Source organism: Mustelus asterias, chromosome 13 (assembly GCF_964213995.1).
Source record: "Mustelus asterias chromosome 13, sMusAst1.hap1.1, whole genome shotgun sequence".
NCBI classification, from domain to species: Eukaryota; Metazoa; Chordata; class Chondrichthyes; order Carcharhiniformes; family Triakidae; genus Mustelus; species Mustelus asterias.
Genome location: NC_135813.1, coordinates 69008346 through 69031456, shown reverse-complemented (window position 1 = coordinate 69031456; position 23111 = coordinate 69008346). Strand labels below are relative to the sequence as shown.

Here is a 23111-nt window from a genome sequence, read left to right as displayed (position 1 = left end):
TTGAAAAGCCAGTGACCAGGAATCATCATTTTAAAATTTACACCAAGACTGAGTGAGAATGTTTTAAAAAACATTGATTTTTGGGACAATGGAATACTTTGCAGACAGAGCAATCGAGTCTGATGCCACTGCATCTTTTAAACGGGACAATCGGATAAATATCTGAAACTCAGTAAAGATAGAGTTAATCAAACTCTACGTAGATCCAGCCTTTCTGATAGCAAACCTTAGAGTGCCAAACTCCTCTTGGAGTCAGCATAAAAACCAAATGCCAGCAGATAAAATGTAGTTACGATCGTGTATTAACTGAAACCATCAGCATCATTCCAATTTGTCTATGATAAATTCATCAATACATTATATAGAACCATAGAACAGTTACGGTGCAGTAAGAGACTATTCAGCTCATTGTGTCTGCACCAGCCAAGAAAAAAAAAGAGAAACTAGCCATTTATTTTAATTCCATTGTCTAGCACCTGGTCCATAGCCTTGCAGGTTACAGCACTGCAGATGCAGATGCAGATCCAGGTACCTTTGAAATGAGCTGAGCTTTTCAGCCTCAACTGCCAAGTTAGGCAGTGAATTCCAGATGACTATCACACTCTGGGCGAAAATGCTCTTTCTCACGTCCCCTCTAATTCTTTTATCAACTTAAATCTATGCCCCCTGGGAATTGACTCCTCAGCTAGAGGAAACAGGCTTTCCCCTGCCTACCTCCCTTAATTAGGTTACGCCTTAGCCTCCTCCGTTTTAAGGAAAATAATCCTCGCCTATCCAATCTCTCCTCATTTGCTACAATTTTCAAGCCCTGGCAACATTCTTGTAAATCTCCTCTGCACTCTCTCCAGAGCAATTATGTCCTTCCTGTAGTATGGTGACCAGAGCTGTACAAAAGAACTTCAGCTGTGGCCTATTCAGCCTTTTATACAGTTCCATCACGATATCCCTGCTTTTGTATTCAATACCTCACCCAAAGAAAGCATTTCATATGCTTTTTTAGCTACTTGCCCTACCACCTTCAAGGACCTGTGGACATGCACTCCAAGGTCTCTCACTTCCTCAATATCTTCCCATTTATTGAATATACTCTTACTTTGTTTGCCGTTCCCAAACACATTACCTCATACTTTTTCAGATTGAACTCCATTTACCACTTCTCTGTCCACTCAACCAAACCACTGATATTATTCCGGAGTTGACAGCTATCCTCTTCACTATCAGCCACACAGCCAATTTTTGTGTAAGCTGCAAATTTCCCAATCATGCTCAGTCTAAATCATTAACATATACAACAAACAGCAGGGCCCGAACACTGCACCTTGTGGAACACCAATCAAAACTGTCTCCCATTTCCAAAAACATCCATTGACCATTGCCCTTTGTTTCCTGTCACTGAGTCAATTTTGGATCCAACTTGACACCTTCCCCTGTATTCCATAAGATTTCACTTTTCTGACCAGTCAGCCATGTGACCTTGTGAAATGCCTTACTGAAATCTACGTAGACATTATCACTGCACTACCTTTCATCAATCCTCCTTGCTACTTACTCAAAAAATTCTATTAAGTTAGCATGACACAATCTTCCCCTACAAAACCATGCTGACTATCCCTGATCAATCCATTACTTTTACAGTGATGCCCACCAGAGGTGCTAGAGCATACATGTACCAATCAGACTGAGTGGCCTATATATCTCACCCTTTTTAAATAATGGTACAACATTTACGGACCTCCAATCCTCCAGTACCTCAGCTATATCTAGTGAAGATTGGAAAAAGATCCTCAGAGAATCAGCTATTCCTTGCTTGGGGTATGATCCATTTGGCCCTGGTGATTTATCCACCTTCAAGGATGCCAATTCCTCTGATACTTCCACACTATGCTTATTGCATCTAATATTTCACACTGCTCCTCTAACTAGAATGTCTGAATTATCCTTCCCTTAGAGAAGACAAAGTACTCATTAAGAACCTTGCCCACATCTTCTGAATCAACCCACAAGTTGTCATGTACATCTCTGATCCTTCCTTTTTCTTAATTTTCTTGCATTTACTGTATTGGTAAAGCAGCTTGGGTTTCTTGATTTTACCTGCCAATATATTTATTCGAGTCCAGATTGATCCTTGTGACAATGCAATTCATGAACAAGGGCCAGGTGTTCCAGAATGAAAGAAAAGTGAGTTATTTCACTTAGAGAAATCTGAAGATGGATCCATGGACAAATTGTCCAATGAAGTGCTGATAGCACTGGCTGTATAATAGACGGGAAAGAAACAATGCAGGATGGTCTGATAATTATTTAGGAGCATTACCCAAGGATGCTGAACAATTTTAATTAAAAGTTAAATTCTACGACATTTGAGAAAAGCGATTTGCTAAATATCAGACAAATTGTTCATTCAGCTTTTGAACAAAAAGATGGTCCACTAATACAAATTAATTGATACGAGGTTGCTGGTAAATGAAAATCATGACTATTTAAGGATATAGCACAGCAAAAAAAATGTTTGCATATCATTGCAATAAAATACAAACCAAGTTCAATGGATGTTATCCCAAGAGACCAGACATCTACTTTTCCATCATACTGTCCCTCATCCATAGCAAGGATTACTTCTGGGGCCATCCTGTTAAACATACACAAAAGTATAATTGTGTGTTCTCAAATACATTTACTAGTACAGTTGACACTTTACTCAGGATCATGCAGACCTGTGATTCAACCTGGCCCCAAACTGGGATGTTCCTGGATTGGAGGTCTATGAGGACAGCCAGTATGTCCAATTTCTGATAACTCCGACAATATTGAAAGTCACGTTTTTGCAAAAGTTAAAACACAAGAATGTGGTACATGTATTGTGACTGGACCAAAAGTCTAAATCATTGCTGATATTTATCTTAAAGGAAGTAACTCCCCATTTAAATGTTATTTACATTACACTTACCAGTAAGGCGTCCCTACAAACGAGTTAGCAGGGGATACTATAGAGGCAGATCCAAAATCAGCCAGCTTGACTTGTCCTGGTTCAGTTAGTAAAATGTTTCCCGCCTTTATATCTCTGCAAAAAAAACAAAAACATTGACATTCCCACATATCTGGTCATTCAAAAAACTTAATGTCATCAGCCTTGGCTTGAATCAGAAAATCTTGGGTTCAAGTTTAAGCCCCACTCGAGAGACTTGAGCACATAATCCAGGCTGACATTTTAGTTCAGTGCTGTTTTACAGATAAGATGATAAACCAAGGATTCATCTGTCCTCTCAAACAACCTATGGCAGTACCTGAAGAAAAGCAAGGGGCATTCTCTCAGTATCTTGGTCAAAACTAGCAAAACACCACAGAATCACTGGTGTGTGAGGGACCCCACTATCTGCAGATATGGCTGATAGGTTGTCTGCATGTGACTATACTTTTAAAACTACTTCACTACTACACTTTTGGGCCACCTTTTGACCTCAAAAATGTATACAAATGTAGGTTCTCACAATTTAACGTCATGGTACTGTAAAATGCCAAATGCCTGTTGAAAATCTAAAATCATAAACCAGAATTTTTGAACTTGGACATGGATTCCGTGAATTTGACAAGCATTTTATCCACTAATTCTTTTGAAAAACAATTATATTACTTTTGTAGTTTTATATAAATGACAAAACCCAGATCATTTTTAATTAAGATGGGCGGAAATAACAAGGAAGATTACAAGTTTAAAACAGATTAGGCTGCCGACATGTACATTCAAAACTTGCACCCACTGAGGAAGCTGAGCATTAAACTGCTGAACCTCTGCTTTAGAGCTTCAAGTTCCAATTTCTCTCTCTCAAACTCACCCAAGTAAAACAAACATTGTACTGTATAATTTATAGCTCTATTGCTCAGAGGTTCCTGGTTCTGATTCCTAATACCTCAGCTGCAGTGATTATCTATAAATTCGAAAAAAAACACAACTCCTGCTCATTGTTAATAATTCTTGATCGAAATACTAAATGGTTGGGTCCAGCTGCAAAACATTTGTGATTGAACACTTTGCTAATACTCATTGTCCATATAACACATTATGAATGGAGGGCAGCATGGAGGCAGAAGGCAGCACTGTGGTACACAGTAGGTAGCACTGCTGCCTCACAGCACCAGGGACCCAGATTCAACTCGGGCCTTGCGTGACTGTATGGTGTTTGCACATTCTCCCCCATGACTGCGTGGATTGCCTCTGGGTGCTCTGGTTTCCTCCCACAGTCCAAAGATGTGCAGGTTAGGTTGATTAACCATGTTAAATTGCCCCTTAGTGTCACGAAATGTGCAAGTTAGGGAATTAGTCATGGCAAATGTGTGGGGTTACAGGGATAGGGCGGGGGTGAGCCTGGGTAAGATACTCTGCCTGAAAGAGTCAGTGCAGACTTGATGGGCCAAATGGCCTCCTTCTGCACTGTAGGGATTCTATGATTCCATGAATGGTACTGGGTAAGGTATCAGAACTATTACCCCAAGTACCACACTTCCAACATGAATGAGTACTTTGAAACTCAGGAGGGAATAAAATGGAGAAGGGAAAAGGAAAATAAATCAGCATCTGTATTGACTATAATGTAATTAAAAGTACAGGGTGGAAATTGTAAAATTTATAGAAAACTGATGCTGAGATGTACAATGTTCAGTAATGACAGCAGGAATACTAGACAATGTTTTAATTATTTTACTCCAAGAATTATTTTACTCCAAGAATTTCTGATTTTGATGATAAAAAGAGGTGGAGAGAGAAATCCAGAACCTGACTAAACTCATTGGTACAACTGGCTGTTTTTAAACAGTTACAATGTGCAATTGTGCCACCAGGTTTCATGCATCATTGTTCACGCTATTGAAACAACAATTTTAAAACAATAAGCACATTGCAACAGGGTATGATTAAAACCGCTCATCTAGAGTGACTGTATATATGTCAAATATATGACATATTGTGCGATGGAATTTTTAACAGCATATTGGGCATCTAATTCCTTTAACCCAGGCACTTATTTTTATCTACATTCTTTTAAACAACCAAGATGTGATAAGTTTGAGCTAAATGCTGGGGTGAGACAGATAAAGGATTCCCAAAAAGGGATGGAAGACATAGAAATAAGGGGAAAAAAGGAGGGGTATGGGGCCAGCAGGATTTGAGGTATACTGTCATGTGGAAGGAGGGAGAGTCCACATCTTTAAAACTATGTGGAAAAGAACTGGAACATAGCAAAATTATGTTTTTGTTTTCGTAAGCCACACAGAATACAACCTCATCACTAATGTCCATATATTTCAGGCGGTTTATGCTAACAAACTTTCTTCCTTTAGGCTGCACCTTAAAACCTACTTGTTCCCTATACTAATGTCGACTTTAGTGACTTGGGGTTGTTCAACAACACTGTAGAGCATAATGTTCTAGCATGTTAAAAGGTGCGAGATAAATACAAGTAATTATTGTTTCCAAATTACCTGTCATATTAGTAAACAAACTGACAAATAAAAATGTACAAACATTTATACAACCAAGTTGCTTGGTCCTAGGAATCACATACAAACTCTCAGGCCACGACTTGGGAATTTCCACTTTAGAGCAATAAGTTTTAACAGCTGATAAGGAAACAATGATTAAGGCAATAGTTTAGTGGCCCTTCAAACTGCAATTCACAACTTGAGCTTTGTCCTTTTTGTAAAAAGTATGAGTCGTAAAGCCATTTAGAAGGTTGGATATTCTGTCTTCTACTTTGGCAGTTCCTTTTATCTAGGTGCAACAGGAAGTAAAGTGCACATTACACCCAGTGTTCTAATGAAATGCAGTTAAATTAATTGATGGGCTGTTTTATATGGGAAGGCATCTTGTGCAGGCAATAAATATATTATTCCATTGGTAAAGTGAAACTTCATCAAAAGCCAATTGTTACGTAAATAGAACTCAAGATCATTCAAAGTGCTTTTCCCTCGGAATTTCATGAATTGCTGCGTGCTCAGTTTTCGGATTCAGTTCTGAAGCACACCATTTAAGATATTTCTACGTCTGCAACAAAAAAAATGCATTATGTGCAGATGTTTCACATAATCTCATTGCTTTTGTGCTCCAAGTTCATATTGATAAAATCTGGGATATATTCACATACAAGACCTTGTTCTTTGGAAACAAAATATGTTCATGCATTACACCTATTTCAACTAATAAAAGCTTGGGCACAGCCATTCTTTAGTTCATTCCCCATGGCAATGCCATGACTTGAGTCAACGTGCTTGACAGCTAACTGTTCTCTGTCGCATGTTCCATGGTAAATTTCTGCCAGAGTCCACTTGCACACCAATCAGCATCCTCTTCTCACAGTATATTTTGTTGTTCCCTTTGAGATTTAGTATTCTTGCATCTGCCCTGAAGAGTGCAAGGCAAAAAGCTTTGACTGCATGTCTCTTTTTTCAGCAATACTGTACTACCAAGTGATTATTTCCAAGTTTTCTCTTTCCTTGTTCAAGGTCAGAATTTGCCCTTTACGATTTCAACGGCACTGACAAATTCTGTATATTGCTGAAATACTGATTCTTCATTTTCAATATCTCAGTGAGTTCCAGCTGATACTTGCTGAGGCATTAGCTCAAGACAAACCTCAAATTACCAACTTACATATGTTCACTTCCCAGGGTCACTGGATAATCATCACGAGTGGAAGCTCTTTGCCTTCTCCAGACCCATTTCAGCAGCACCAAACTAATTGTGGCAACACTATCATTGTCCTAAATGAGATCCCCAAAATAGCACAGACAAGGGATCTAACTGGTCAGTCGATTTGCCTTTAGGACAAGTCTGATTTATATAACAATTTGAGTGAAATCTTATTTACAAGTCAATAAGAGGCAGAACTGCAATAACCAGTTACAAAGTAAAATTCATATTATTTCTGGAAATTCACTCCTTAAAGCTTGGTGCGAATTTCTGGAATGATAAATTACAGCACCATCTTTTCACTTTTGCTAATCAAGTCTAAATCTAGTCTGCTCTGATGGAAAGTGCTCTCTCTAGTTTTTGTCATTCCATAAAAAAAGATGCTCGTGTATTAGATAACAGGAAGCAGCTTGATAAATGCAATGGGATCAACCTACAAGTAAAGATCAAGAAGTCCATGCTTTTAGATCCAGATGGGAACAAGTTAAAAGCCACCTAATTTAAATATCTGTACATAAAATGATACCGCAAATATAAATCATTGCTTCAAAATAAACCAAGTAAATAGGGTTAGAGGATATAGACGTAAACTAGTGAAGTAAACAATAGATTTCAGAGAAAAGCCTTCACTATGACAAATGTTTGGGATAATCTAGATAAAGGTAAAATGCTAAAAATGCTGGAGTTATTCAAAACATAATGCATTGCCATAATGTAAGAGATAGTGTACTAGTAACAGCTCAAGTTTTGACAGGTCCAAGTTACCTAATTTGACATTTCTCATGCACCATAACGAACAGGGAATTTAAGAGCTCTCTTTAAAAAAAAGACAATCAGAAAATTAATTTAGTTTATTGTTACATAATCTCACCTGTGTATCAAATTATGAGAATGCAGGTAGGCCAGCCCCTGCAAGGCACCATGGGTAATGGCAGCAATTTCCACTTCCTGAAGCGGTTTCTTGTGAACTATGGGGAGGAAATACATTTTGGAAAATCAGAATTTCTACAGCCATCAGCACCACACTTTCCTTGTGTGCACCAAAATCCTGGAAATAAAGCCAGTCACAGAATTTCGAAAGAAACAGAACATTAACTGGAGACCATTCTTAAAGCATTCAAAATGTTAACTATAGACATGAAATAGACAATAAAATAGTGTAATACAATAGCAACTGAAGCAAAATGTTAAGTTCCCTTTCTGTGCAGGGAAGGAAATGCAACATAGACATGCGGGCATCTCTCAAGAATAACATTTAAATTTAATAAACTAATTTAAATTGACATTAGTGTTTTTCTTCCAGTGAAGCTTTGACTCATGGTGAAGCAACTGCTGTGAAATAGAAAATACTTCAGACATAAGTTAGTGAGAAAGAAGTTTCAAAACATATAAAACAATCTATAGAAACTGCTATCTGCATTCTGAAAACCTGTTGCACAGACAAGCTTTACATCAATCTCCAACTGTCCACTTGGTTGCTGAAAAGGAAGGGGAATTAGGGTGCGGAAGGAAGAAAATTCAAGAGTTATACAGAAAGAGTTGGTAATTCAGTCCAAGACGGTTTTGATAATTTGAAAGCCTTGAATACTTTTAATTCCAATTTTCCATCCTTTCTCCATATCCCTTAAAACCTTTCCTTCTCAAGTATGCATCTATCTCTCAAGTATTTTAACTGATCCTACATGTACGTATGGTCTATAACAGTTTTATGTTTCCATTACTTCTGTGGAAGCTAGTATTTTATCTGGATTCACATCACTGGTTTAGTTTGCATGTACATACCTGTTCCAACTTATTTAATTAGATCAAGAGCTGTCCTCATCTACTTTATTCAAAAAAAAAATGAAAATTGACAACTCCAATCAGGTCACTCCTCATTTTCAGGCAATATAATCAGAGTTTACAGCCTTTTATCATGGCTTAGTCTCCTCGTCCCCAGTATTAGTCTGGTGAACTGTTGTTGGATTTAAAGACCAGCATAAGTTTTCCCATGGTAGGTCATCCAGAAAATAATTCCAACAATGTTATAGAACCATACAGTGCAGAAGAGGCCCTTGGGCTCATGAAGTCCACACCAACACATCAGAAACACCTGAACGCTCACCAAATCCCATCTGCCTGCACTTGGCCCATAGCCCTGAATGTTATATGCCAAATGCTCATCCAGATACATTTTAAGGGATATGAGGCAACCCACCTCTACCACCCTCACAGGTAGCGCATTCCAAACCGTCCCCACCCTCTGGGTAAAAAAAGTTTCTCCTCACACCTCCCCCCAAAACCTCCTACCCCTTACCTTGAACCTATGTTCGCTTGTGACTGACCCTTCAACTAAGGAAACAGCTGTGCCTTATCCACTCTGTCCATATCTCTCAATCTTGTATACCTCAACCCCTCAGTCTTCTCTGCTCCAACGAAAACAATCTCTCTTCATAACTTAAATGTTCCATCCCAGGTAACATCCTGATATATCTTCTCTGCACCCCCTCCAGTGCAATCACATCCTTCCGATGATATGGCGACCAGAACTGCGCACAGTACTCCAGCTGTGGCCTCACCAAAGTTCTATACAACTCCAACATGACTTCCCTGCTTTTGTAATCTGTGTCTCAATTGATAAAGAGAAGTGTCCTATATGCCTTTCCCACCATCCGAATAACATGCCCTTCCACTTTCAGGGATCTGCGGACAAACACGCCACGGTCCCTTTGTTCCATGGAACTTCCTGGTGTCCTAACATTCATCGAGTACTTTCTTGTCAAAGTACTCCTTCCAAAGTGTATCATCTCTCACTTTTCAGGGTTAAACTCCATCTGCCACTTAACTGCCCATTTGGCCATTCCGTCTATATCTTCTTGTAGCCCAAGACACTCCGCCTCACTGTTAACTACTTGTCCAATATTTGTGTCATTCACAAACTTACTAATCCTAACCCCCACATACTCATCAACGTAATTTATATAACTGACAAATAGGTGGCCCAACACTGATCCCTGTGATACGCCACTGGTCACCTCCAGTCACTAAAGCAGCCTTCCGTCATCACCCTCGGTCTCCTGCTACTGAGACAATTTTGAATCCACTTTATCAAATGACCCTACATCCCATGTGCACTTACCATCTTTACAAGTCTCCCATGTGGGACCTTATCAAAGGCTTTGCTGAAATCGATATAAATTACATCGACCACAATATCCTCGCCTACATACTTGGTCACCATCTTTAAAAATTCAATCAAATTTGTGAGGCATGACCTTCCTCTGACTATCCCTGATCAAACTTTGCTTCTCCAAATGGAGATAGGTGCTCTCCTTCAGAAGTTTCTCTAATAGTTTCCCTACCACTGACGTGAGACTTACAGGTCTGTAGTTCCCTGGTTCATCTCTACAACCTTTCTTGAATAGTGGAACCACATTAGCTGTTCTCCAGTTGTCTGGCACCAGAGAGAAATTGAAAATTTGGGTCACAGCATCTGCAATCTCCTCCCTTGCCTCCCACAACAGCCTATGACACAATTTATCTGGACCTGGAGATTTATCCACTTTTAAGGCTGACAACACCTTCAATACCTTGTCCTTCCCCATGTCGATTTGCTCAAGAACGTTAATGTCCCTCTCCCTGAATTCCACACCATTGTCCTCATTCTCTTGGATGAAGATGGATGCGAAATATTCATTCAACACTCTACCAAACTCAAGCTCCACCCACAAATTACCCCCTGGTCCCTACTCTTCCCATTAATATACTTAGAATATTTTGGAATTTTTCCCTACTTTTACTAGCCAGAGCTTTCTCATATCCCCTCGTTGCATTCCCAATTGCTTTAAGCTCTACCCTGCATTTTCCATACCTCACTAATGCCTCCACTGATTTGTTCCCCTTGTACTTATTAAAAGCCTTTTTTTCCTTCTCATTGTATCCTGAATATCTTTGGTCATCTATGGTTCTCTGGGCTTGTCATTCCTATCTATCATCCTAGAGGGAACATGCTGGGGTTGCACCCTCCCCGTTTCGTTTTTGAATGCTCTTCTGTAGATTTCCCCGTTCGTAGCTGTTCCCAGTCTACCTTGGCCAGACCTTGTCTTATTTAACTAAAATCCGCTCCCCCCCCAAAACCAAAACTTTTTTTGGAGTTTGTCTATTTCCTTGTCCATAACAAGCTTAAATTGTATCATGTTATGATCGCTATCAATAAAATGATTCCCCACCACCTCAACCATCTGTCCAGTTCCATTCCCCAGAATCGGGTCCAGAACAGGTCCACATATTGATTTCAAAAGCTCTCCTGTACACATTTCAAGAAATCTACTCCATCCAAGCCCTTAACACTATGTATATCCCAGTTAATGTTGCGAAAGTTGAATCACCAAGTAATAACCCTATTGTTATTGTTTTTACACCTCCACAAACTGAGCACATATTTGCTCTTCCTCAATATCCCTGACTATCTAGGGGTCTATAATAAACACAATGTGGCTGCCCTTTGTATTCCCAAGCTCAATCCACAAAGCTTCATTTGATGCCCCCTTCAAGATATCATCTCTCCTGACTGCAGTAACAAAAGCTACATTTTAATAGGTAATGTGGATTTTCAAATTCTTCTGTTTATTTATTTCCATTATACACTCTGCAAGCACACAAAATTAAAGTGACAGATAAGAACTAGGAGGAAGCAATTCAGCCCCTCGAACCTGCTTCACCATTCAATATCATGGCCGATCTCAGCCTCATCTTTCAGGAAGATTTCACCTTGTTGCCTGCTCCCCATAACTCTTCATCCCACGACGAACTAAAAACCTATCTAACTCCTCAAATTTGTTTAGCATTCCGGCGTCAATTGCACTTTGGTGCAGAGGATTCCACAGGTTCACGACCCTTTGAGTGAAGTAATTCCTCGTCATTCCTGTTTTAAATCTGCCACCCCGGAGCCTAAAATTATGATGTGGAGATGCCGGCGTTGGACTGGGGTAAACACAGTAAGAAGTTTAACAACACCAGGTTAAAGTCCAACAGGTTTATTTGGTAGCAAAAGCCACACAAGCTTTCGGAGCCGCAAGCCCCTTCTTCAGGTGAGTGGGAATTCTGTTCACAAACAGAGCATATAAAGGCACAGACTCAATTTACATGAATAATGGTTGGAATGTGAATACTTACAACTAATCAAGTCTTTAAGAAACAAAACAATGTGAGTGGAGAGAGCATCAAGACAGGCTAAAAAGATGTGTATTGTCTCCAGACAAGACAGCCAGTGAAACTCTGTGGGGGTTACAGATAGTGTGACATGAACCCAATATCCCGGTTGAGGCCGTCCTCGTGTGTGCGGAACTTGGCTATCAGTTTCTGCTCAGCAACTCTGCGCCGTCGTGTGTTGCGAAGGCCGCCTTGGAGAACGCTTACCTGAATATCAGAGGCCGAATGCCCGTGACCGCTGAAGTGCTCCCCAACAGGAAGAGAACAGTCTTGCCTGGTGATTGTCGAGCGGTGTTCATTCATCCGTTGTCGCAGCGTCTGCATAGTTTCCCCAATGTACCATGCCTCGGGACATCCTTTCTTGCAGCGTATCAGGTAGACAACGTTGGCCGAGTTGCAAGAGTATGTACCGTGTACCTGGTGGATGGCGTTCTCACGTGAGATGATGGCATCTGTGTCGATGATCCGGCACATCTTGCAGAGGTTGCTGTGGCAGGGTTGTGTGGTGTCATGGTCACTGTTCTCCTGAAGGCTGGGTAGTTTGCTGCGGACAATGGTCTGTTTGAGGTTGTGCGGTTGCTTGAAGGCAAGAAGTGGGGGTGTGGGGATGGCCTTGGCGAGATGTTCGTCTTATCAATGACATGTTGAAGGCTCCGGAGGAGATGCCGTAGCTTCTCCGCTCCGGGGAAGTACTGGACAACGAAGGGTACTCTGTCCACTGTGTCCCGTGTTTGTCTTCTGAGGAGGTCGGTGCGGTTTTTCGCTGTGGCGCGTTGGAACTGTTGATCAATGAGTCGAGCGCCATATCCTGTTCTTATGAGGGCATCTTTCAGCATCTGGAGGTGTCTGTTGCGATCCTCCTCATCCGAGCAGATCCTGTGTATACGGAGGGCTTGTCCGTCGGGGATGGCTTCTTTAACGTGTTTAGGGTGGAAGCTGGAGAAGTGGAGCATCGTGAGGTTATCCGTGGGCTTGCGGTACAGTGAGGTGCTGAGGTGACCGTCCTTAATGGAGATGCGTGTGTCCAAGAATGCAACCGATTCCGGAGAGTAGTCTATGGTGAGTCTGATGGTGGGATGGAACTTGTTGATGTCATCATAGAGTTGTTTCAGTGATTGTTCACCATGAGTCCAAAGGAAGAAAATGTCATCGATGTATCTAGTGTATAGCATCGGTTGAAGGTCCTGTGCGGTGAAGAAGTCTTGTTCGAACCTGTGCATGAAGATGTTGGCATATTGAGGTGCGAATTTGGTCACACTATCTGTAACCCCCACAGAGTTTCACTGGCTGTCTTGTCTGGAGACAATACACATCTTTTTAGCCTGGCTTGATGCTCTCTCCACTCACATTGTTTTGTTTCTTAAAGACTTGATTAGTTGTAAGTATTCGCATTCCAACCATTATTCATGTAAATTGAGTCTGTGTCTTTATAAGTTCTGTTTGTGAACAGAATTCCCACTCACCTGAAGAAGGGGCTTGCAGCTCCGAAAGCTTGTGTGGCTTTGGCTACCAAATAAACCTGTTGGACTTTAACCTGGTGTTGTTAAACTTCTTACCTAAAATTATGGCCTCTTGTTCTAGGATGTCCAACAAGGGGAAACATTTTGCAGTGACAACAACAGCAAAGCTCTCAGTGCTCACCTTTATTCAAGAGTAACTCGGACAGAAACTTGTGCCATGCAAGGGAAATGTGGAAATTAGGATGTTGCTGTCTAATTTGGCCTGCTTCTCCACAAGCTTTGCTACAATGGTAGCTTGCTGAGAGATTCAGTATGTGAAGGTTGTTAAGTTTCATTATCTACTCACTCGGGATCCAATAAACATTGTAAGAAATATTATGGCATGTCCATTCAAGGATAAGTGTTTTTTTAATGGTGTGAAGAGGCTTAATTATAACCTCCCTGGCACTGACAATTACATGGAGTCTCATACTTTCAGATTTTAATAATGGTTGGGGGTTTTATATTCTAAAAGTTGAAAACCACTTTTGAATCTTTTTTGTTTCAATGGACATGTTTTCCGGAAATTCCCTCCTGCGTCAATGGATGTTTCAATGGTCCATGAAATGATGCGTCCAACCTGCAACAATGATTCCCGTGGCGTGTGGGACCAAAATATTTACTCCTTTTACCCTTAATCTTATCTTTCATTCCCTCATTTTGTACATGATTTTACATTTAATTAAATTTTGATTTAGGTCGTGTGTAGCAATAAGGTTCCTTAATCTTATTGGCTGAAGGGACATACTGTTGCTTGTCCTGCTCACACTGATTCTAGAGACTCTGCAAAGCTCGCCACACAGTTTCAGAAAAAAAAAAATCAAACAAAGTTTGACGACAGCAATCTGGGCCTTCAAAATTTTATCCAAAATAAGTTTGAAAAAGCAGTTTAAATTTAAAGTACACAGTACAGGGTGCGCATTTTTTCCCATGTGAACAAATGATATCAGCTAACCCACTAGATAGATAGATAGATAGATAGATAGAACAGTACAGCACAGAACAGGCCCTTCGGCCCACGATGTTGTGCCGAGCTTTATCTGAAACCAAGATCAAGCTATCCCACTCCCTATCATCCTGGTGTGCTCCATGTGCCTATCCAATAACCGCTTAAATGTTTCTAAAGTGTCTGACTCCACTATCACTGCAGGCAGTCCATTCCACACTCCAACCACTCTCTGCGTAAAGAACCTACCTCTGATATCCGTCCTGTATCTCCCACCACGAACCCTATAGTTATGCCCCCTTGTAATAGCTCCATCCACCCGAGGAAATAGTCTTTGAACGTTCACTCTATCTATCCCCTTCATCATTTTATACACCTCTATTAAGTCTCCCCTCAGCCTCCTCCGCTCCAGAGAGAACAGCCCTAGCTCCCTCAACCTTTCCTCATATGACCTACCCTCCAAACCAGGCAGCATCCTGGTAAATCTCCTCTGCACTCTTTCCAGCGCTTCCACATCCTTCTTATAGTGAGGTGACCAGAACTGCACACAATATTCCAAATGTGGTCTCACCAAGGTCCTGTACAGTTGCAGCATAACCCCACGGCTCTTAAACTCCAACCCCCTGTTAATAAAAGCTAACACACTATAGGCCTTCTTCACAGCTCTATCCACTTGACTGGCAACCTTTAGAGATCTGTGGATATGGACCCCAAGATCTCTCTGTTCCTCCACAGTCTTCAGAACCCTACCTTTGACCCTGTAATCCACATTTAAATTTGTCCTACCAAAATGAATCACCTCACATTTATCAGGGTTCAACTCCATTTGCCATTTTTCAGCCCAGCTTTGCATCCTATCTATGTCTCTTTGCAGCCTACAACAGCCCTCCACCTCATCCACTACTCCACCAATCTTGGTGTCATCAGCAAATTTACTGATCCACCCTTCAGCCCCCTCCTCTAAGTCATTAATAAAAATCACAAAGAGCAGAGGACCAAGCACTGATCCCTGCGGCACTCCGCTAGCAACCTGCCTCCAATCCGAAAATTTTCCATCGACCACCACCCTCTGTCTTCGATCAGACAGCCAGTTACCTATCCAATCGGCCAACTTTCCCTCTATCCCACACCTCCTCACTTTCATCATAAGCCGACCATGGGGGACCTTATCAAACGCCTTACTAAAATCCATGTATATGACATCAACTGCCCTACCTTCATCAACACACTTAGTTACCTCCTCAAAAAATTCTATCAAATTTGTGAGGCACGACTTGCCCTTCACGAATCCGTGCTGACTATCTCGGATTAATCCGCATCTTTCTAAATGGTCGTAAATCCCATCCCTAAGGACCCTTTCCATCAATTTACCAACCACCGAAGTAAGACTAACCGGTCTATAATTACCAGGGTCATTTCTATTCCCTTTCTTAAACAGAGGAACAACATTCGCCATTCTCCAGTCCTCTGGCACCATCCCCGTGGACAGCGAGGACCCAAAGATCAACACCAAAGGCTCTGCAATCTCATCCCTTGCCTCCCACAGAATCCTAGGATACATTTCATCAGGCCCAGGGGACTTATCGACCTTCAGTTTATTCAAAACTGCCAAGACATCCTCCCTCCGAACATCTATTTCCTCCAGCCTATTAGCCTGTAACACCTTCTCTTCCTCAAAAACATGGCCCCTCTCCTTGGTGAACACTGAAGAAAAGTATTCATTCATCACCTCGCCTATCTCTACTGACTCCATACACAAGTTCCCACTACTGTCCTTGACCGGCCCTAACCTCACCCTGGTCATTCTTTTATTCCTCACATAAGAGTAAAAAGCCTTGGGGTTTTCCTTGATCCAACCCGCCAAGGACTTCTCATGTCCCCTCCTAGCTCTCCTAAGCCCCTTTTTCAGCTCATTCCTTGCTAACTTGTAACCCTCACTAGCTTGGAAATTGAATGTTTTTTGTATATGTGGCTCATGGGAGATTAAACCAGCCCATAGGTGTACTCGAAAAAAATCTTACTTTACATCCTTATTTTTGTAGACAAATCCGTAGGGTCATGTAAAAAATATACATGCTTAACATAAGCACAAATATAACTGAACTTGACAGCAGTGATATACTATATTTGAATACCTGAATTTGCACCGAAGACAAGTTTTCAAGCTTATGCAATGGTAGATGAAATCTTCAATTTAATTTCATTAAAGAAACTCACCTTCCAATAAATCAGAAGTTGATCCTAGGCAGTATTCCATAACCATCTGAAATTAGATGACAATCATAATTAAAGATTATTGAGCATGCAAGATATTGCATGTATTAAAGCAAAGATTTAGAAGGAATTGGGTAAATATTTGAAGAAAATTGCAAGAGTTGCAGAGTGTTCAGCATGGAAACAGACCATTCGGATCAACGGTCTATGCCAGTATTTATGCCCGACATGATCCTTGTCCCATCCGACTTCATTGAACCTCATCAGAATACCTTTCTTTCTCCCTCATATCCTTATCTAACTTCCCCTTCCGAATCCATGCTATTTGAACAAAGAACAAAGAAAATTACAGCACAGGAACAGGCCCTTCAGTCCTCCAAGCCTGACCTGTTTATCTGTATACCCAGATCCCTTTGCCTATCAATGTTCTTTAGGGTTCTGCCATTTACTGTATAATTCCCATCTGTGTTAGACGTTTCAAAATGCATTACCTCATATTTGTCCGGATTAAACTCCATCTGCCACCTCTCCACCCAAGTCTCTAACCGATCTATATATATCCTGCTGTATCTTCCGATGGTCCTCATTGCTATCTGCAATTCCATCAACGTTTGTCGTCCGCAAACTTAATCAAACCAGTTACATTTTCCTCCAAATCATTTATATATATTACAAACAGCAAAGGTCCCAGCACTGATCCGAGGATCGCCACGAGTCACAGCCCTCCATTCAGAAAGGCACCCTCCCACTGCTACCGTCTGTCTTCTATGACAGAGTCAGTTCTGTATCCATCATGCCAACTCACTTCTGATCCCTTGCGACTTCACCTTCTATACCAGTCTGCCATGAGCGACCTTGTCAAAGGCCTTTCTGAAGTCCACCTCGACACCATCTACTGCCTTACCCTCAATCATCATCGTCACTCCCTTGAAAAACTCAATCAAATTAGTGAGATACGACCTCCCCTTCACAAAACCATGTTGCCTCTTGCTAATACGTCCACTTATTTCTAGGTGGGAGTAAATCCTGTCTCGAAGAATCCTCTCCAATAATTTCCTATCCTTGACATAGGGCTCACCGGCCTGTAATTACCTGGATTATTCTTGCTACCCTTCTTAAACAAAGGAAAAACATTAGCTATTCTCCAATCTTCTGGGACCTCCCTTGTAATGATGTGGAGATGCCGGCGTTGGACTGGGGTAAACACAGTAAGAAGTCTAACAACACCAGGTTAAAGTCCAACAGGTTTATTTGGTAGCAAATGCCACTAGCTTTCGGAGCGTGCTGCGCCTTCGTCCCAGCGCGCTCCGAAAGCTAGCGGCATTTGCTACCAAATAAACTGTTGGACTTTAACCTGGTGTTGTTAGACTTCTTACTGTGCTTACCTCCCTTGTAGCCAGTGAGAATACAAAGATTTCTCTTAAGGCCATTTGACTCAACTACTCCTTGTTGAGTGTTATCACAATCTCTAAATCTGAACTGTTAAGATTACAAGGCTCCAGCTGAAGTCCAAATGGTCTTCGGTTATAAATTCAGAGTTTGAACTTGCACTTTAAAAGTGCAGCCACATGAAAAGGGAAAATATGTCCATTACTGAAATAGGAACCATTTCCAGCATAATCTTTATAGGCCTATTGGAGTTCCAGTTTATAAATTTCCAACACATGTTGAATTTCGAACAAAGAATTTTAAAACTGATTTGATAAAACAGCAAACAATTTCCATGAATTTTGTAATGAGTTGAGATAATGGAATTTTATTTCTAGGACAGGGATCTCCAGTATTTTAATTGTATGGATAAATAATATTTTATTCAGAATAAAGATAATCAGGATAAAAATAGATAATGACAGTGCACTCAATTTGTTGAAAAGACAGTCAGTAGCCCAGCTAGTTAGCACAGTGATTAGCACTGCTGCCTCACAGCACCAAGGACTCGGGTTCAATTCCAGCCTTGGGTGACTGTGTGGGGTTCCACAGTCTCCCCGTGCCTACGTGGCTTATTCCCTGGGTACTTCAGTGTCCTCCTACAGTTCAAAGATGTGCAGGTTAGGTATTGGCGATGCTAAATTATCCCTTAGTGTCCCAAGACGTATCGGTTAGGGGAATTGGCAGGATAAATATGTGGGATTATAGAGATGCTCTGTTGGAGAGTCGGGCAGACTTGATGGGCCGCATGGCCTCCTTCTGCACTATAGGGATTCTATGATCTTGTCTAGTTGGGATACAACTAGAATGAAGGCATAAATTGTAGAGACACGGGACACAAACCTCCACTCCTCCTTCGATATAGGGGTGGTGCCACAAGACAAGAGATTTGCAAATGTTACACCTTTGCTTAAAAAGGGAGAGACAGAAATATCTGCCAGCGAGCCAAAGGCCAGTGGTGGGAAAACTAACCAACAATGTGGAGTATTGTGATGCAACTCGAGGCACACTTCAGGGAGGGATGTGAAGTGGAAAGGGTGAAGAGCAGATTTATTGGAATAGAGCTGGAGCTGAGGGACCCCAATTATGTGAAGAGCTGAGAGATCTGAGGTTGTTCTCCTTAGAGCAGAGAATACCAAGAGATTTGATGGGTGTACAAAATCATGAATAGTTTTGATAATTCCCCACCCCCTTTAGTATTCAAAAGGAATTGATCTCTCTATACATCCTGGTCCATTCTTCCAGCACCTCCAAAACCAAATATCCATTCCCCCAGCATCTACCTGTGCAAGCACAGGAAATACAGAAGCTCTTCTTTCACCTCTTCCATTACTACCATTCAGGTAGACAAAAAGTGCATCCAATTTATCTGTACTTCCTTCAACTCAGTATACGATTATTGGATGCTGTCTTCTCTGCATTGGCAGAGACTTTATGCAGATGGGTACATCACTTCGCTGAACACATCTGAAGTGTGACCCGAAGCTTCTGGCCACTTGTCATTTAAATTCACTGTACCACTCCCGCCAACTTCAGTCTGCCGTTTGTTCTAATGAAGTTCAACAAAAGATCAGAAATCAGCAGCACATATTAGGCACCTTACAACCTTCAGTACCTATGAATTCAAAACATATTTGATTCAAATCATAACCACTGCCACTATTTTTGAAAAATCATTGTGGTGTTACTATTAATTGCTCCCCTAAATCAATCTATGTTTCTTTACTTAACACATTGCCACCTCATTTTGCCTTGCACCATCACTCCATTAAATCACTCCAGACCTCCAGCCAACAGACCTTCTCAAGTTTCCACACTTCTATACTTCTACTTAAAAACTGTTACAAAATATCAACACAAAATTTTAAAATGTTTTCTCTCTCCAGATGCTGCCTGACCTGAATGTTTCCTGTATTTTATTTTTACTTTAAGGTTTCCAGCATCTGCAGTATTTTGCATAAAAATTTAGCCAAAAATATAATTAGCTTCAGCAAAACGTAGTGCCTATCATGCATTTGAGATTATTTGCATTTTACCATTGAATGACTACATGCAGCATTTAACTGTCTGGGTGGTTGTAATGGAGCACTTCACTGTGGCGATTTGCACCAGTGGACATGATGGGATACTGCAGCACATCAGTTTTCAATTCTAAAACTGTTCTTGTATTTAATTTACCCATTTTACCCCTTTAAGTTACTAATGGTACAATATGGTCCTATGAAACTTGAAAACATTACAAACTTACCCAGGCAGTGTGTTCCTTTAGGTAACAGCCTTTGTATTCTATAGTATTTGGATGTTTGAGCTGGCGGAGAAATTTTACTTCTTTGATAATGTCTTGCCATTTCTGTAAATAATGTTGGTTACATTATAAAACAGATTTTAAAAATACCTCACAGAGATATATTTAAACATATTTACTGTCAAAAAGCAATATTTAAGAGAATGGAACAAATTTCCTTACCTCTGTTATTTGTTTACCACTATAGGACATCTTCTTGACTGCCACCACCTCGGATGTGCGAGCATTTCGGGCCTGAAGGTAAGATACCAAAAAAACCTTCAATTAAAAGGTCTTTTTATAAAATCATAGCCCTGATGAAAAGTCAGAGATTTGGAATGTTAACCCTTTTTCTCTTTCCACAGATGCTACCAGACTTGCTGAGTAGTTCCAGCATTTTCTAGTTTTATCTCGGAATTCCAGGATCTGCAGCATTTTACTTTTGTATTAGTATAAAATTGGAGAAACTGAGTGCCCAGACATTAAAACTGTTCAGATTTTCAGTGGTGTGGAAAGGGAACAGAAGCAATAAATGCTAATCCTGGAAATAAGCATTGCTTCCTACCCCTAATATTTAACAGGAAAAAACTAATCATCCAACATCTGGTATCAATGAATCTGACAAAATGGTCATGAAATTTGAAAAAGTGTTCCAATACAATGTTATTTTAATCTAGAAATTGCCTCAAGAAAACGCACATGAAAAATAACGTAATTATTTTAAAAGTGGGGATTGTGCAGGAGAAATCACTGTTCATGGCTAACAGGAGTGAAGCTAATTGGGAGGCAGATGAGTCATTGAGAAGGGTAGAGAAGGATAAGGTAATTAGCTTTGTCAAATGCAATCGAGCGGTCAACCATTGTTCAAGAGGAAATCAGTGACTTCCACCAAGTTGATCTCAGTACTAGAAACTACAAAAATAGAAACTAGGTGAAAATGAGCCTGAAAATAAATTGAGCAAGAGATGCAAAGAGCTGGGTAGAGACAAACTGAATCATGCATGCACATCTGACATTGCAACCGTGTGCACGCCTAGCTGGATAGCACTTGTGCATGCCTCCCTATTGTCAGTCATTTTCTCAGCTTACTGCTAGTCCAGAGGTGAACACAGTAAGAAGTTTAACAACACCAGGTTAAAGTCCAACAGGTTTATTTGGTAGCAAAAGCCACACAAGCTTTCGAGGCTCTAAGCCCCTTCTTCAGGTGAGTGGGAATTCTGTTCACAAACAGAACTGATAAAGACACAGACTCAATTTACATGAATAATGGTTGGAATGCGAATACTGACAACTAATCCAGTCTTTAAGAAACAAAACAATGGGAGTGGAGAGAGCATCAAGACAGGCTAAAAAGATGTGTATTGTCTCCAGACAAGACAGCCAGTGAAACTCTGCAGGTCCACGCAACTGTGGGAGTTACAAATAGTGTGACATAAACCCAATATCCCGGTGGGGACAACGGATGAATGAACACCGCTCGACAATCACCAGGCAAGACTGTTCTCTTCCTGTTGGGGAGCACTTCAGCGGTCACGGGCATTCGGCCTCTGATATTCGGGTAAGCGTTCTCCAAGGCGGCCTTCGCGACACACGACAGCGCAGAGTCGCTGAGCAGAAACTGATAGCCAAGTTCCGCACACACAAGGACGGCCTCAACCGGGATATTGGGTTTATGTCACACTATTTGTAACTCCCACAGTTGCGTGGACCTGCAGAGTTTCACTGGCTGTCTTGTCTGGAGACAATACACATCTTTTTAGCCTGTCTTGATGCTCTCTCCACTCCCATTGTTTTGTTTCTTAAAGACTGGATTAGTTGTCAGTATTCGCATTCCAACCATTATTCATGTAAATTGAGTCTGTGTCTTTATCAGTTCTGTTTGTGAACAGAATTCCCACTCACCTGAAGAAGGGGCTTAGAGCCTCGAAAGCTTGTGTGGCTTTTGCTACCAAATAAACCTGTTGGACTTTAACCTGGTGTTGTTAAACTTCTTACTGTGTTTACCCCAGTCCAACGCCGGCATCTCCACATCATGACAGTCCAGAGGTGGTCAGGAAATTTGTGGGGGTATGGGCAGATTTAGGTTTAGCATGACTTCTTACTTTTTGTATTCAATGCCCTATTTCAAAGTCAAGTAGCCATTGGCTTTCTTAACTGCCTTAATCTGCCACGCCACCCTCAAAAGATTTAAGAATGTGCACCACCCACTCCCCAGATCCCTCTATTCGGCACCATACTGCCCCCTGCCCCTACTCTCAAGATCATTTATTTTTAGTTTATATACTTTGGGAGAAACAACTACACTATCACTTCACACTTATCCACATTAAACAGTAGCTGGCATGCATGCATCTGCTTATTTCACAAGTCCATGTTTTCTTGAAATCCTGCTCAATTTAAGTTAGCAAGTCTTGTATCATCAGCGATCTTACAAAATTGTACTTCCTGCATCCAAATCCAGGTAATTTCAGAAGTGGGAACCCCATCCCATAGCCAAATTAACATCCCTTTAATGCCTTGTGCTTCTGTTTTTCAAAGAGAAAGATACTTTTGAAAGCCCAACATCCACTGCACCATTTTTAACAACCCTTTCTATTGCTTCAAATACATAATTAAGCCAGTCAAGACACAAATTGCTTTTTGCAAATCCATGCTGACTGCCCCTAATTAATTCTAACAGTTGAGCTTCCTTTATCTGTCAATCTGAAAACTGAAGTCAGCCAAAAGCCAGACTTTTATGAACAACATTTTTGGCTATTAAGTCTGTGACCTGAGCAGACATGACTTGACATGCTTCATCAACTGCACCCAACCTTCAGCTTGGGAAGTCTAGTTGTTTGTCCATTTACGTTGCAATTTCCTGCCTGT

The 23111-nt window shown here is 41.0% G+C and overlaps 1 protein-coding gene across 6 annotated transcripts in view; it reads right to left on the bottom strand.

The window, feature by feature from the left end:
- The window catches only part of taok3a (TAO kinase 3a), a 143981-nt gene that overhangs the window by 65061 nt on the left and 55809 nt on the right, over positions 1-23111 (bottom strand). For all 6 annotated transcript variants that reach the window (XM_078226985.1, XM_078226988.1, XM_078226989.1 and 3 more), the window contains 6 exons: positions 20427-20498; positions 20208-20309; positions 16535-16580; positions 7554-7650; positions 2948-3061; positions 2538-2629 (listed from right to left, as the gene is read on the bottom strand). In XM_078226985.1, coding sequence (XP_078083111.1) covers positions 2538-2629; positions 2948-3061; positions 7554-7650; positions 16535-16580; positions 20208-20309; positions 20427-20498 — 523 coding nt within the window. The remainder of the gene's footprint in view (positions 1-2537; positions 2630-2947; positions 3062-7553; positions 7651-16534; positions 16581-20207; positions 20310-20426; positions 20499-23111) is intronic.